Raw genomic sequence first — 16,005 nt, 5'->3', positions numbered from 1 at the left:
GAACACTTTCTAAATTAGATAAATCAATATCCCTTCCTATTGCAAAGTGGGAAGCAGATTTATCAGTCAGCTTAGACCAAAACTTCTGGTCTCAGATTTGCTTAAAAACCTTTAAATTAATTAAAAATCCCAGTCTGCAATTAATACAATACAAAATACTACATAGAGTGCACTATACAGGTCATTGGATGTTCAAGATGGGCTTTACATCTTCCAACAACTGCTCACACTGTCAAGGCAATACACCAGACAATTACATCCACGCTCTTTGGTTCTGTCCACCAGTGCAAAAGTTTTGGCGTGAGATATGTGAAGACTTATCAAAGTGTCTGAAATGTAACATTCCAACCTCCCCCTTAGTGTGTTTACTGGGCAGCTTAGATAATGTCACTTCAGAAAAGAATATAGCCCATATGATTTTCACTGCCCTATGCATAGCCAAGAAAACAGTCCTCATGAACTGGAAAAATAAAAATAATCTTAATTCTAACCAATATAGAAATTATCTATTAGATTACATTAGTCTTGATACAGCCTCTGCCACCACATCAGATCAATTGCTCTGGACTCCTTTTATCAGCTCCATCACCTAGTGGGGGTGGGGGGGGGTCATAGTTTGGTCCCGCCTTCACTGTTGTGATTGGTGTGGGGGTAGGGACAGGCTTAGGGCGTCGGGGGGTTCCCCGGAGGCATCTTCCTTGGGGGGCTCAACCCGGGGTAGCGGTCATGTCCGGTTGGGGGCTCTGTTGGCTCTCAGGTGACTGTTTCCTCGCGGCTGCGTGCAGCGGGGCTAGGGGAGGGTCTGTGCTGACGGACGTGGGTTACTGACCTGGTAGCCTGGCTGCCCCTGGGTGGGTCCGGGATGGGCGTGAGGTTCTGGGGGCGCTCCGTCTCTGGGCTGGGGCGGGTGGGTGCATGGGGGCCCGGCCCTGGAGCAGGGTGCCGCCGGTGCGTCGAACTGCCTGGGGGGCTCTTCAACTGGTGGGGGAGATGGTCACATCTTGCAGGAGCTTTCCTCTCCTCAGGAACTCTCTCTGCAGGAGGGGGAGATACAGGAGAGGTGGAGGAAGATCTCAGCCTGGGCGTTTACCGTCTTATGTAGTCTGGAAGATGAGTGGATGGTGGGGTGGGTGCAGTTTTCTCTGTGGTGGGGTTGGGTGGACTGTCCCGGGCTCTGTGGGGCCGGGAGGCGCTGCTGCACTGGGCCCCGGTCTGGATGGGCCTGGGCCCCCTTTCCCTGGCGGGTCGCGGAGTATGGGGGTGCCTACTGGGGTCAGCGGGGGAGCTGGCCCCAGGGAGGGGTTACCTGCCCCTCCCTTCCTTCCCTCCCCATCTCCAGCTGCCTCTCTCTTCCCGCTCCACCACAACCACCCACACATGCAGGGCCTTGGAGTAGGGGTATGTCACCAGGGTGCAGAGGAGGCTACCCCCCCGTCCCCTTCTGGCTGCCTCTGCCTCAATTTTATCCCACAACTTAGACATTCACATTACTCACACTCTCATTACACATACATATAGGATCTTGGGGGTGGGCACGATACACGGAGTCCAAATTACCATCAGGGTGTACACCTCACCCCTGGCGTCGTTGCCCACCTCTCAATTTTAAATACACTTAGACATTGAGGGCTAGCAGGAGGGACCATGCGCTTACCTGCTGCTCCTTGGCAGGTAGCTCCATGCCCTCCTGGGTTTTAATTGCACCTTAGAACACACATGCATCAACACTACAATGAGCGGGTGGAGGGAGGTTTGGAGTCTTCTCCCACCCCCATTCTCTGCAGCCTGCTGGAGCGGGAGGGCTAGGTGGAGTTGGCCGTCCGACTGCGGTCTGGAGTGTGGGGCCTCCCTGCTGCTACGGAGTCGGGGTGGTCTGCCTCTCCCCACCGCAGGGAAAAGGGTAACACCACCTGGGTCTGGGTGCAGTTCCCCCCTCCAGGGGCAAGGGTACCTAGACCCGGTTTGTAGAGTACGCTTGGGGAGTGTGATCGTGTGTACAGCGTCTCTTTATGTCTGTCTCCACGTTGGTTGAGTGTGGAGTGAGTGCATATGAGAGCATGAGGGGGGGGAATGGATGTTTGTATCTGTGTGTGCCTGTATGTCTGTGTCTATATGTCAGGTTGGGTATCAGACGCCACCTCTCTGGGGACACCTCAGGCCCTCCAAGGTTTGGAGGCCTATCTCCACCTACCACCACTTCCCCTGCCGGTGGCGGACTCCCTCAGGTGTCGGTGCGTTGGTGGTTCTTTGTGTGTGGGGGTGGGCGTCCGGGTACACACCGGCTCACTCCTTGACGGCCGCTTATCGGGGCCTGGAGCCTGGGGCTCGCTCGGGCCCCTTCGGGGGTGGGGTGCCCCCGGCCTCTCGGCCTGGGGCTCGGTCACTCAGGCACAGCTGGCGGCCGGCGGAGCTCACGGGCGCGTCACTGCAACTCCCCCTGGCTTCTGCTCCGCGGCTGCTGAGTGAACCCTCATCTGGGACTCTCCTCAGCTCTTACTGGAACAGTGGCGCGGCTGCCCCTCTGTTGGTCTTCCATGGTTTCTTGTGTTCTGGGGGCCTCTGGATGTCTGGAGTTTTGATCTCCTCCATACCTGCTTCACACCCTGGAGGACGGGGCTGTGGCCCCCCCACACTCCCTAGCAGATCGTTACATGGAGAAACCTTTGGAATACAAGCGCGCTGATCCACACAGGTATGCACACGGGTGTTCACTGCTCGTAGACCCAAATTACACCTTTCTTGGCTGCTACTTCGAAGCACATCTGTCCTGCGTGCTGCACAACAACATTGAATATTTAGTATTTACTGCTGTTTACACTTAGCTAGATTAATGCGATGGTGTTGTGTTTAGTATGTTGCTTTGTTTTTTTTTTTGTCTTTTTTTGCTTGTTTTCTATTCTTCTCTCAACAGGTGATCCAGGAGATTTTTTTTTATTTTTTTTCTCCCCCCCTTTCTCACTGTCCCTCTCCCCTTCTGTTTTTCCTTTCCTTCCTCTTTCTTCCTCCCTTTCCTATCTCTCACTCATGTCTGTCCCGTCTGTAACATCTGAAAATAAAATATAATAAATAATAAAAACAAAGATCGACCAAATGGACCAATACGGCAATGCCACGATGATCCATTTGGCAAAGTAAATCCATTGGGTATCCTTGTTGGTCTTCAGACAACAATTCTGATGGCTAAAGAACCAAATGGGACAGGCGGGGAAAAAACAAAAAAAAAAAAACAAAAAAAAAAACACCACATTTTCACAAGTCAAATTAAAGTGTGATCGAAGCAAAGGCGGCTTCTTAATCCCAGAGCCTTAGTGAATTAAGCAGGTTTGGTGCAGAGCTGCATTTCTGAGCACAATTGGGATAATCACTGCCAAGTCTTTCTCACCTGTAGTTTGCCACAGTCTTAGGAAGCTACATTTCATTTCACAAAAATAAAAACCCCACACGTTATACTTGAATCTAGGCACAGTTTGAACACAGTTTCAATCCTGGTTAAATAAAGCACCTAAAGAATGAACGAACTGCACAAAGCAGTGTCTGTCTGCACTGTATGGACATGAACAGTACACTGTTTAACTTAAGGAATGAGGCCAAATGCTCTATCTGCAGTCTCAGTGAAATCCTTTATACATGTTGTGTTCTTTCATAAAGCAGAAAAAATACAAAGGATTTCACACTTAAATGCTTCAGTGTCTGTGCGCAAAAACTTCCTTGTGTGAAAACCATAAAAAAAAATAAAGACAACTTCATCTCAATGGGGAGAAAAAAAGCAACCAATTTCATTCTGTTTGAAAACTAAAGTCAATTTGTGGAATATTCTTGCGTTGTGGTCTTCTCTCTAAGACACAGGAGACAAATCATTTTTAAATTTTACAAGTAACAATTAAGACATTTGTCCAAACATTAATATTTGCCAAATTGCTGAAATGTTGTAAAATGATCTCAAAATGCTGTCAACCAAATACATGAGTAGAAGGGCAGTAGCAACAGCATACTCTTAGTGTTTTGATTATGGCTTTTTGCATTGTTTTTACTACAGAGAATAACATTTCCAGGATGTTTCTGCAAGGCTCCTGTAAAATACAAATACATGCTGTTGGGAATTCTTTAATTTAGCTAGCTTTATCATTTTTACTGTTGACATGGTTAATTTGTGCTTGATGCCACACTGAAAGCCAAGCAGAACAGTGGAGGCAAAGTTCAGATTTCAGTATTGCTTGAACTATAGACCGTTTTCAGTTATAGCACTGATAATTTTATTTTACAGGAGTTTTATTTTGTCCCCACCATGAATAAAATAAATAAATAATAAGATGCAGCAATCTGCACCCAACATGTATGAAAATGATAAAAATGACAGCTATGCAGTTATCCATCAATTCATGCCTTTTCTTAACTGCTTATCCAACCAGTTTCAGTGGACTGATACCAGCTGATGCTGGGTGAGAGTTGGATGCACCCCGTCCATCACTGAGCAAAAACAAAATGCCGTCTCTGGACAGAACTGGATGAAACCCACACAAGTGATGTGACCACAGTTTTTTTTTCTGGTGACTTTTTCTGGAAGAGTTTAAAGCCTTTTTATTTTTAACTTATTCATTAACAGTATTCCAGGGGATCCAAATTTAGTTTGAGAACTACAGACACTGGGGAGGATATGTCCCAGCTCACTAGCGGTTAGGCCATCTTTCGTTCAACTGTCATGCAAATATACTCACTAATCTTATAATCTTCTATTTCATACACATGCTCAGTTCAGAATGAGGCCTCTATTTAGATGTTTTGGCCAATGCAACATTACATGAAGACTTCAAATTCCTTCATAAATCAGAATAGGAATACATTTCTAAGTACTAGATATCTTAAAGTTCCGGATAGACAAGTTAAACTAATACTACGGCTAGAGTGGCGGCTTTTATTGAACCACTAAATGAGGACAGCTTGCTTAAAAAGAAAAAACTAATCATAAGCATAAGCATAAGCCGCTGTTGGTTCATCTGTAATTAAAAATTTAGAAAATGTGTTGTCTTATACCAGGTGCAAAACCTCAACAATTACACACTTATCCACATGTTCTATAATAATCCAGTACCAGCACCAACGTGTTTCTTAGGTTTAGCCCAAGGTATTTGCATTCTTACCTGCATGGGAGCTGATGGGTAGATATCGTCACTGGTGGAGTCCACCACATCCTCCTCGTCCAGAGTGGCTCGCCTGTATGCGGACATCTGAAAAGTCAAATTAAGAAAAGACTCTCTCAGAGCTTCCATGTTGCTTCAAGCATCTAATAACATCCCACTAACGTGTGTGAGAGTTTTTGCGTGCGGTGTCTGTTCTTCAGGAATTTAAGGCAGAGTAGGGTTTCCCTCTAAAATCCATCAGGAGAAAACAAAATTATCCGGTTTACTTCTTTCACTCACACAGCAAAACTGCTTGGGGGAAAAACAAATGGAACATAAAAAAAACAACAGCCTTTCAAAGCACTTTTCTGCTCCCTCCAGTTCTCTCAACACCTCCAAACACCCCCATGGCTTCAGGCAGAGAGACCCTGCAGCAAACTTCACAACAGTAGGAAAACCTCCTCCTCCTGAAAGTACGATCTCCTTGCGCTTCTCCTCTCCCTCTCTTCCTGAGCAAAGTTTCTGTAGACTTCCTTTTCAGCACGGTCTGTGCAAACACGGCAACAGAGAAGCCGGAACTACTGAAAAACGGGAAGTAGCTCTGACTTTTACATGACTGAGACTGAGTGTATGGTACAGATTGTGTGAGCGTGCGCGTCTATGTGAGTGTGTGTGAAAGCACATACTCAAATGTGGTTTCACTTAGATTTGTGGAGGCAAGCGCGCAGTTGTAGTTCACGCCCTTTGTCTTTTCTATAGGACACAATGGACTGGGAGGAGGAGCACAGAAAAAAAAACAACAACAATCTTTTACATACATGCTCAGTTTCTTTTGCAATTGTTACCTGAAAGTCATAACAGCCACTTCTTCTCATGTTTAATCCCTCACCCAAAAAGGGGCACAAACATGAAAAAGCTGTTTTAAAAAAGAAGCCAACCGGAAGGGAAGCTGTGAGTATATATGCTGGGGAGAGTGATTATCTGATTGGGGACAGGTGTGGTGGAAAATTGGAGGGAAACGTAAGAAGGACCAGAAGCAAAGCTAACAGGAATGAACATGGTCCAAGGATTACAAAATAAATCAGGAAGTGACAGAACAGAAATCCTGCACCATGACGTGTAAGTGGAACCTGTCATCGGTATAACCTAAACACATAAGACAAAGAATATCTACAGCTGACCATAATAATGGATTGGATTTATATAGCACTTTTCAAGGCACCCAAAGCACTTTACAATACCACTATTCAGTCACTCTCATACACTGGTGGAGGCAAGCTACAGTTGTAGCCACAGCTGCCCTGGGGCAGACTGACAGAAGCGAGGCTGCCATATCACGCCATCGGCCCCTCTGGCCAACACCAGTAGGCAAGTAGGGTAAAGTGTCTTGCCCAAGGACACAACGACCAGGACAGAGAGCCCAGGGATCGAACCGGTGACCTTCCGGTTACAGATGCGATTTCCAACCCCCTGAGCCACGGTCACCCGACCATCAGCAGGCATTCCTTCTTTGGGAAGTATATGTAAAAAATAAAAGAAAATGTATCATGGCTCTATTTATTAAAGCATAATGTCTGGCTGATTTAAGTGGGTAAGCGACACAAACACCAATAATGCACAACCACACTAACTTTCCGTTATAAAAAGAAAAATAACTTGAAAGGTAAGGTAATACTAAGAATATTTCATAATAATGTATAGAAATAGCACTTCAAAGTTTCCTTTATGAGCTGGAGTGGGAAGCCGGTCACCAAATAACAAAGAAGTTTAACCCTAGCTGAGGCTTGCACATGGATCCATTTATTAGACAACACATCATATTGCAAATCATTTTAATCTGCTGAAGAAGCTATAAAGATTTTATAAAGCAGCTGCTTTATTTTTGACCTGTGATGATGGGAGGGAGAGCAATAAGGTTCTCATAGCATTGTGTCTAGCACTGTAGCCTATTTTTGAATCTGCCGCCCAGCTGGAACACATGTTCTTCCTGTGGGTACTCTGGCCCCCTACATGAGTCCAAATACATACATGCTAGCTTAACTGTTGATTTTAAGTTGGCCGTGGTTGTGAATGGCAGCGCGCATGATTGTCTGTCTCTCTAAATGACTGGCGACTAGCTAAGACCCTGAACTGAATAAGAAAAATTGGATGAATGGTGATGCTTTTATGACCAAAAGAATATGAGCAGGAATGTGAGCAGGGGAAATTAGCTTTCTCTGAAGGGTGTCTCGGCTAAACCTCAGCATGATTTAGTACTGTGCTAACTATATAACTGTAAGCAAGAGACAGTTACAACTTTTATTACACAGAGGTATCCTCCCTGTGTTACTCAATATACTGAGGTTATACCATATAATGCTACCAAACAGCCCTATCACAGCTGTTGTGGTCTGTATGGCAGAAACATGTAGTTATATTACTGTGAAGGTGCACGTCATTCTGTGGTGCAGGGTACAGATTTAAACCATAGCTGTCTATCCTTTCATTTTTCAGTGCTTATCTAGGTTGGGGTCACAGGGGTAGCAATTTAAGCAGAGATGGCCAGAACACCCTCTCCCCAGCCACCTCCTCTTCCAGGGGGACACCAATCAAGCCTGGTGGGTAGGGGTGGGACGGCTCCTCCAGGTAGAACATGGACAAATGGGGACATGGAATATCAGTTAAATCCTACAGTGTCAACGAAACTGGATACACGATGGATGGACATAAAGAAACTTTCATGAATGACTTATATAGTGTTTACGTTTTTATTTAGTTTTTAAGATTTATCTCGTTTATTTTCTTAAAAAGCACTACTTTCTCATGTCTCCTGTATTTCCTTTTTCTTCACTCTGTGTCACTACCACTCACTTCCTCTTTTTCAGTGTCATATGTGTCTTTGTGTGTTACTTTGCCACTTTTGTGATTCCCCTGCCCCACCCTCATTAGGTTCACCTGTCTTCATTTATTTTCCTGTCTCGCCCCGTGTCACTGGTTAGGCTGTCTGCTGTTCCACCTGGTGTCCCTCCTTGTGGTCTCGTGGATTACTGTGGTGTTTGCACAAGCCTTTTGGACTTTGTTTAGACTTGTAATTCTTTTTTGGGTGTCAATGTTGCAGCTAAACCTGCCTCTTGGGTTCTACATTTTTGACCTTTAATCACATTTAAAAAACTAACACACAAAAAAAATGTTAGTGGTGGTGTTTAAATTAAGCAAAATTTAAAACCCATCTGAGTTTATGAATGTATTCATAGCAGCCTGTTTCACAATAAATCTCAAATATTTGAATAATTGGACATCATTTTTGGGGAATATTAAACTACACACCACAGTATAGTTTCTTGCTTGCAATTCAAAGAGTCAATTTCCAAATGTTCCGATTATTCTCAAAGGCAATGTGCAATCTCCAAATGTTGACGTTACGCTACGTGGAAGCGTATCTGTAACCGGAAGGTCGCCGGTTCGATCCCTGGGCTCTCTGTCCTGGTCGTTGTGTCCTTGGGCAAGACACTTTACCCTACTTGCCTACTGGTGCTGGCCAGAGGGGCCGATGGCGCGAAATGGCAGCCTCGCTTCTGTCAGTCTGCCCCAGGGCAGCTGTGGCTACAACCGTAGCTTGCCTCCACCAGTGTATGAATGCGAGAGTGAATGAATAGTGGCATTGTAAAGCGCTTTGGGTCCCTTGAAAAGCGCTATATAAATCCAATCCATTATTATCATTATTATTACGTCCAGATGAACAGAATCAACTTTTGGAGAGTTACTTTCCTGGATGGTTGATTGCAATGCGCAATCCATTTTTAAGAGCTAATTTGAAACTTCCAAACCTAAGGAGCTACTTCCTATCACTTACAATTCATAAACAGATCTTTTAGTACAGCGACTGACATTACACAACTTTGTTTTCTAATACTCCCCATAGCCTGTTGCCTCAGAATTACTGGCTCCTATTGATACAGCTTTTCAGGCGTTTCTGGTAACAGGAAAAGATCAGAGTGGCAAGGAAAGCGTTGACTGGATTGCTGCTTTTATTAACAAACTGCGCCACCCAGGTCACTTTCAGCAGCTCTGACATTGAACTGCTAGCTGTGAGGTTACACACACATTACATGCTCTGGAAGTTTTTAAATGCCATCTTGGTTGTTGTTTACATCCTGCCTCTGCCAACCAGGCAACCACGTGTAAAGTCATCTACTCTGTTGCAGCAAGACTCCAGACTATGCATCACAAAAAGTTGTCTTGCTTGTCTTACACAAGTAAGACTGTAGACTTTTGGGTAGTAAATATACATATCTGCAGTTCACTAGTAAACACCTGAAGCACAAGAGGCCAGAGATATAGATCGTTCTTATACTACAATTTCAACACTGTTAACAGGACAATGATTAACTTCAGCACAAATTCCTGTGATTCCTACTAAATCTTGGTTTCTATTAGATGAGATTTATGAAATGAACCCCAATGGGAGGAGGGGAACAGTTGAAGTTAAACTGAAAATTTGTTGAGAAAGAGTGTTGGATTTGTTGGTACTGCTGTTCTTGGTCGGCTGCTTGCTGCTTAAATAGTTGTACATAAATAAGCCAACTTAAAAAAAGAAATAGTTACTGAAGCAGAAGGAAACTGAAAAAAAAAAATTAAATTAAAAGGCTTTCATTCTGATCAGTAGTATAAAACTTACTAGGGAAGACACTGATACCAGCCAATAACTGTTTGGGGACTTTTATTCTGAAATAAAACTACTGCTTGTTGTTGTCCTCATAACTTCCTAGATCTAACTAGGGGCTTTATTATAAAAAAAAACATATCAGGCTTACATTAAGAAGGAAAGTGCTTTCTTTAAAAAAAAACAAAAAACAATAACTCAGCGTTTTTATTTTGGAAACTGGATATATTTTAAAGCACATTGAGCTTACATTAAGAAACCGGTGGCTTTTATTTTGAAAATCTGACACCAAGACCCACGCTGTAGCAGTCGTCATTGTGTTTCTGCGACAAACACTGCAGGATTAGTTGCATGCCAAAAAACAAACAAGCAAAAAGGATGATTCTACATACTTTGCAAAAACCATCACTGTGCTGGTGTGTTTATGAACTCCAATAAAGGGCTGGCAGCTGGCCTGCTGGGTCATACAATCAGCTTATGAAAAAATGGAAGGACTAAAATGATGAGGGGAAAGCGGTAGGGCAGAATATGAGGGCATAGATACACTTTCAATTATATAAATGGTTTCGAATGGCCTATAGCTCAAAGCAAAAGGTCTAATGGGGACATTGACGTTTGACTTTCTCGTTTGACACACATACGTTTTGCTCCATCAATATTTGACCTATAACTCATTAAAGGATTACAGCTGTTCCATTTAACAAAAAAAGCGCCTCATGAATTAAACAAAGTGAGTGTAACTCAACAAAATTATATGCAAAAAAGAAAAACACCCCGGTTTAATCATGTAGTCTGCTTTGGATCACAGTGCAGGATAACAAAATGCAGTATTTACTGGCACTGTCCACGTTGTTGCTGCACAGGCATTCCTGTGCACATTCACTGTTTCTGAACACTTTCCTGGCAGCTAGAGTCTGTGCAGATGTGTACGCACAGATTGCCACACAGATTGAGTTGAATCACTACGTAGTCACAATACCACTTCCCCTTTCCTGTTAATATTTTGTGACCAATAAAGGCCTCTTTAATTTTCAAGAAATGTGAATTGTAATACTTGATGCAATACTAATATACACTCATCCACACAGACCTGAAAGAAAGAGTTATAAATTATAAATATGAACCTTAGGTCTCTCCTGCTCACAAGTTCCTGTTGATGCCCTTTCTTAAAGGAAGTCACGCTAAGTGACAAGTGGGAGGCATATGAAAACATAAAATGATGCAAATCTTACACTAACAGTCTGTGGTCAAGGTCAGTTGTGGACACTTTGTAGGAAATCCCTAATGGTGTCCCACAGGGCCCAAAGATGTCTTCCCAAAGTAAAGCCGACAGTATGCGAGGTAAGTATCCTCCAATTCTTGGAAATGACGGGAGACTGTGGCCTTTGAGGGAGAATGTAAACCCAACCATGCGTCAGTAATTCGTCACTGATCCTGCAAACCAGACGATTATTTGTAGCACTCGGGCATTCTTCCAATAATAACTTCAGTGTGTTTGTGTTTAGAATTGGGTGCTGCATGCGCTGTGGCGTGCAGAGTTTGACAGTTTATTAGCAAAGAAACAAATGCGAGTAGGACGAGAGGAAAAAGAAAATGTGTAAAAAATGTCGGCGGAAGGAGGGAGATGATTTAAAGTTTGTCTGACATGAGCTGGCAGTGCACCCATTCGGCACGGGAAGAAGTGTGCCCTGGTCAACCACTGTGGTAAGCCAGCGAGACGCTAGGTCTGGATGCAGCTGCAGACCACATAAGATCAGTAATTAATGACTACATGCTAGAAACAAGTTACAATATAAGCCTAGTATCCTGCGCAAGAGACACGTGTCTGTTGACTTCTGTTTATCAGATCTGAATCATGCTGTGCTGTCATGCAGAGATGAATCTCAGAAGACTTTCAGCAAGAAGCAGAGAAAAAAACAGGCTTCTTTCCAAGCCTAAAGCTCTTTGTTAACCCATTGGTGTGAATCCAAAGTTCAGGAAAAACATTCCAGGAATACCACCCTGTCGAACATAAACATGACTAAACATCCTACTATAACAAGTACAAACTTTTTGATCCAGTCCAACATATTACCTGATGAGAAACTGGCTGAACACACTGCAGCTGCCTCTGGCTGTGTTTACTGGAATACTGCAATTCAGTGCTCGCGGCTTCAACTTGTCAGCTGAGTTTTCGACCTGTGCCTAATGTTCGCATGTTTACGTAGCAAATGAAGCAAAGAAATTAAACTAGGAATAATGCCTGGTGCAGTTATTCCTAAAAGGAGCCACCAACCACTTAATCTTTTGTGTCCAGGCTCCCGTTTCTGCCTGAAGGCCGCTGATAAGACAAAGTCATCTCAGGCTGCAGCTCTTGATCCCTGATGTCAAAACAGCAGTGGAAATTTATTTTTTGTCACAGTGCAGAGACAATGTTTCCTTTGGGGAAAACACCCTGATAATGACCCCCCCCCCCCCCCCCCCCCCCCCACACACACACACACACAAAAAAGACATAAAGCTACTTTCCCAGGCTTTCCCAGCTCTGATTGTTAAACTAAGCTGAAGAGCTTTATGAGAATCATAACACTTCAGGCCTATTTTTAGTGTTCTGTGTATGCCTCCTTTGACAAAATAAAGAGCTTGCATTTTCTCTCACATGGTTTTTAATATGCAGGTTTCAGCTCTGAAATTCTTCAGATTCCTGGTTAGTGTACGACTCCAACTCATTATTCTGTGTACTTTTCAGGTACTCTGACGTATGTACGGTGATCAAATATCAATGAGCCAGGTCTTGTTTCGTCATCATGCTGTGTGTCTGCTGCAAGTAACCAAAGTATTAAGTTCAGTCATCCTGACCCTGCATGCACACAAGTTAAACGTGGTAGAATAATATTTGCCCTGATACATATAATATGGCATATTGCTATATTTCAATATAGTTCTCATATATGATTAAAGCGCTCCAAGCAGGACCTTTTTAGCATAAGGCCAGGATTAAAAGGAGTGGCACACGGAATCTTGCACCAGCACAAACAGATAACAGCAGATTACCTGTTCCTGCTGTTGTTATGGCATCCTGCAGCACACTCCTGATCACACCTAGGTAATGAATAACTGGGTGAACCAAGCTCCCCAAGTGCAACACCTCCAGAGCCTTGTAAACATCTTTAAAGCAATCAATCACCCAGGCATGAAACTGTACAAATAGTTGCCTTCTGTGCCAGCAATCAACAGAGCAGTATTTCAAACAACCTAGATATTGATTTTAACTTGAGTTGGACTGGTTAATTGCTACATAAATTAAAAAGAAAAAGCAGTGAAAAGCAGAAGTAGCTCTCAACAGAGAGGAAAAGGAAGTGGCAAAAGGACATGAAAATCAGGAAATCCAATTCCTCCTAAAGCTGAGGTTAAGGTGAAGCAATCTATTTTAGGAAGAATTTGCTTTAAATTTGATGTAATAACTTGAAACTTTTATTATGGTTGCGTTGGTCCCTAAACACAAGCAGAAAACATTCTGGATAGTCTTTTAAAGAAAGTTTTCACTATTTAGTTCTTCACAGTACACAAAGAGGGGGGCAGAGGCACAAAACAATCAATTTTTTGCCTCTGTATATATAATAAATTCTTACAAATGTAATCTCAAATACGCTGGTTGTAGAGGTTGTGGTGACTAAAATGTCACATATGCACAGGTCAGTGCAGACGGTTGAGCATGTTAAATGGTACATGGAACGATAGGATGTTGAGGTTGACTCACTAAACGCACCCCTGGGTATTTATGAACACAACTTTGCTGACTCAAACGTGATGTGTGTCAAAGTTAGTAGTGAAAACCTGAGAGGCTGCAAACAAGACTATTAATGCAACATATTTGAATATGGCAGCAAAGCCCCAAATCTCTATTGGATAGTTACTGTCAAATTAAAACCCACAGCATGAAGCTAACCTAGAATAAGGCCACTAAACTCCATGCAAGGCTCTGTATGCAGCCTGCTCTTTAGTTATATAGGAAGCACAGCCACACATTTGCATTAACATTTCCTTTAAAAACAGGGTTTCTTCCTTTAATGACCACAACCTCGCAGTAGTTTGTAATAATTAGTCTCTCTTAATGCGTTACTGCGCACAGTCCAGTTGTGTAATTACACTTTTAATCAGTATCGCGTGTAGCCAGAGGACGTCTTACCGTGCTCTCTGTTGATCTGCCGCCACCGCCGTGACTCTGGTGCGCTTTCTGACCGTGGGACAGTGAGCGATCTTCAGCTAAAACAGCCAAAGAGCCTGCGCTTCATTGTCAAGATAGTTCACGTCCCTCTGAAACTTTCCTCCACTACGCCTCTACCCCGGAAATCAGCACATTCACGCCTCGAGGTTTCAAATAGAAGCACTCAAACTGAAATGAGAGGCGTCGGCAAGAAGCTGCTCTCTCAGCATAAAAACATAAAATTGGTTTTTAATGGTAAGGTTTAATAGTGACCTCTCTCTTTTCCCCCGTATCTGAGTTGTCACAGTAGCCTACATAGGTTAGTAAAAGATAAACACTAAAGAGTATTAGCCTGCATTACTAAGTTAACCCAACATTAACTAAGCATTTTGGTTATGCTGAACTTGCCAGAGCAATGATATCAATATAACTGCTGATGAATTAACTAAGCTCGTGTAACAATGTATCAAAAGTTCAAACAACCACCAAAATGTATGCTTGTTCTTCTAACGTCATTAACTTTAAAATCCCAATTCAAAAGTTTGAATTTTTAAAATGTAATTATTATTATTATTATTATTATTATTATTATTATTATTATTATTGTTATTGTTATTATTATTATTATTATTATTATTATTATTATTAATAATAATAATAATAATAATAATAATAATAATAATAAGTACTCTTTATATCAGCTTTACTCACCTTGAAACACTTTGGTGTAACAGCTAGAACAGTTCCAGCATTTTTTTCCTCCCAGTAGTCCTCATATTGTATTTTACTTCAGTGATACATGTACATCATGTTGTATCAATTGTTAACATGCAGAGTTAAAATTTTACACATTCGCACAACATTGAACTTCTGAATATATGACCTTTGACTGTTAACCGATATCTCTGTTCATTTTGAAGCCTTGACAAACTGAAAAAATATTCTAAAAATACACCAAGCACCCCCAAAACAAATGCTATTTAAGATAGGAAAGGGTATGAACTACATTAGGCTCTATGGATTTTTATCTTTTGTTTTATTTTATTTATTTTTTTTAGCCTGACAGACCAGATACAAACCACAAATTTGTATAAAGAATGTAACTGCATATGATGATTGAGAAAGCAGGTCTAACAGCGACACCCAAAGGAGGTCGCAGTAAATAGCAAGAAGCATACATCCAAAATAAAACCACACAAGCTGAAACTGCAGTACTCCTTACCAACGACTTTAAACAGCAAAAGAAAGTTTCTGAGTTAGACATCATCTGTGTGGAGTTTCCATATTCTCTCTGTGTGGGCTCTCTTCAGGTACTTTGGCTTCCTCCCACAGTCCAAAGACAGGCAGTTAGTGGGGTTAGGTTAATTTGTGACTCTAAATTGAATGGTTGTCTATTTGTTGTTTGTTTGTTTTTAAGCTTTGTGGCATTCATGTCATAAATGATAAGTGTGAGTGATACTCCCTGAGCAGGTATTCCACTTTATGTGGGTCTCCACAGCATTTGCACCTCATCACTCGTCCCTATGTTCAACAGAGAAAGTCTCCATGAAGTCTCACATATGGAGAGTTCTTTGGAATATAATTAAACAAAAGGAAGTGCATATACAATATAATAAAAATAATTATGTGCCTTTATTATGATGATATTGCTATAATACCTCAATTTTTAAGAATAATAATTACATGAATTGGCGGGTGAAGTGGCACACACAAGAGCCCAAAAAAGAAACAAGACTCAAAAAGAAATGTGCTCATATACAGATGCGTAACTGCTTAAACCAAAATATTACCAAACAGAAAAGCAGCCAAAATAACAGAGTTTATAAGAGCTGTCATACTTGTACACAGTTTGTACATGTTTCTTAAAAAATTAAGACCACATCTCAGCATATGTAACCCACAGTGTCCCACACAAACACACTCTTTGTCCCACATGTACTTCTTTAGGGATGTGGTCACTCTAGACTTAAAATAATTGCCCAGAACTGCTGGATGAGTGTATGGCTCAGTGATGAAATCTGTACTTTACTAAAATCCCTTTTTAATATTTAAATACACAT

At 42.3% G+C, this 16,005-nt stretch overlaps 1 protein-coding gene across 4 annotated transcripts in view; it reads right to left on the bottom strand.

Moving 5' to 3' along the window:
* The window catches only part of ece1 (endothelin converting enzyme 1), a 30,506-nt gene extending 16,426 nt beyond the window's left edge, over window positions 1–14,080 (bottom strand). Inside the window, exons 1-2 of one of the 4 annotated variants that reach the window (XM_085407260.1) lie at window positions 13,928–14,080; window positions 5,139–5,225 (exon numbers count right to left, since the gene is read on the bottom strand). In XM_085407260.1, coding sequence (XP_085263386.1) covers window positions 5,139–5,225 — 87 coding nt within the window. In that variant the 5' untranslated portion in view covers window positions 13,928–14,080. Of the gene's footprint in view, window positions 1–5,138; window positions 5,810–5,962; window positions 6,068–13,927 lie in introns of those variants that run through there. The other 3 variants (XM_085407262.1, XM_085407261.1, XM_085407258.1) reach the window with 3 other exon arrangements.
* Window positions 14,081–16,005: the final 1,925 nt, after the last annotated feature.

This window comes from Rhamphochromis longiceps, linkage group LG5 (genome assembly GCF_057381845.1).
Source record: "Rhamphochromis longiceps isolate RC_006_pf linkage group LG5, R_longiceps_female_GT1.1, whole genome shotgun sequence".
Classification (NCBI taxonomy): domain Eukaryota; kingdom Metazoa; phylum Chordata; class Actinopteri; order Cichliformes; family Cichlidae; genus Rhamphochromis; species Rhamphochromis longiceps.
Note: the sequence above shows the minus strand (reverse complement) of the source record. Positions and strands in the feature narration are given on the sequence as shown.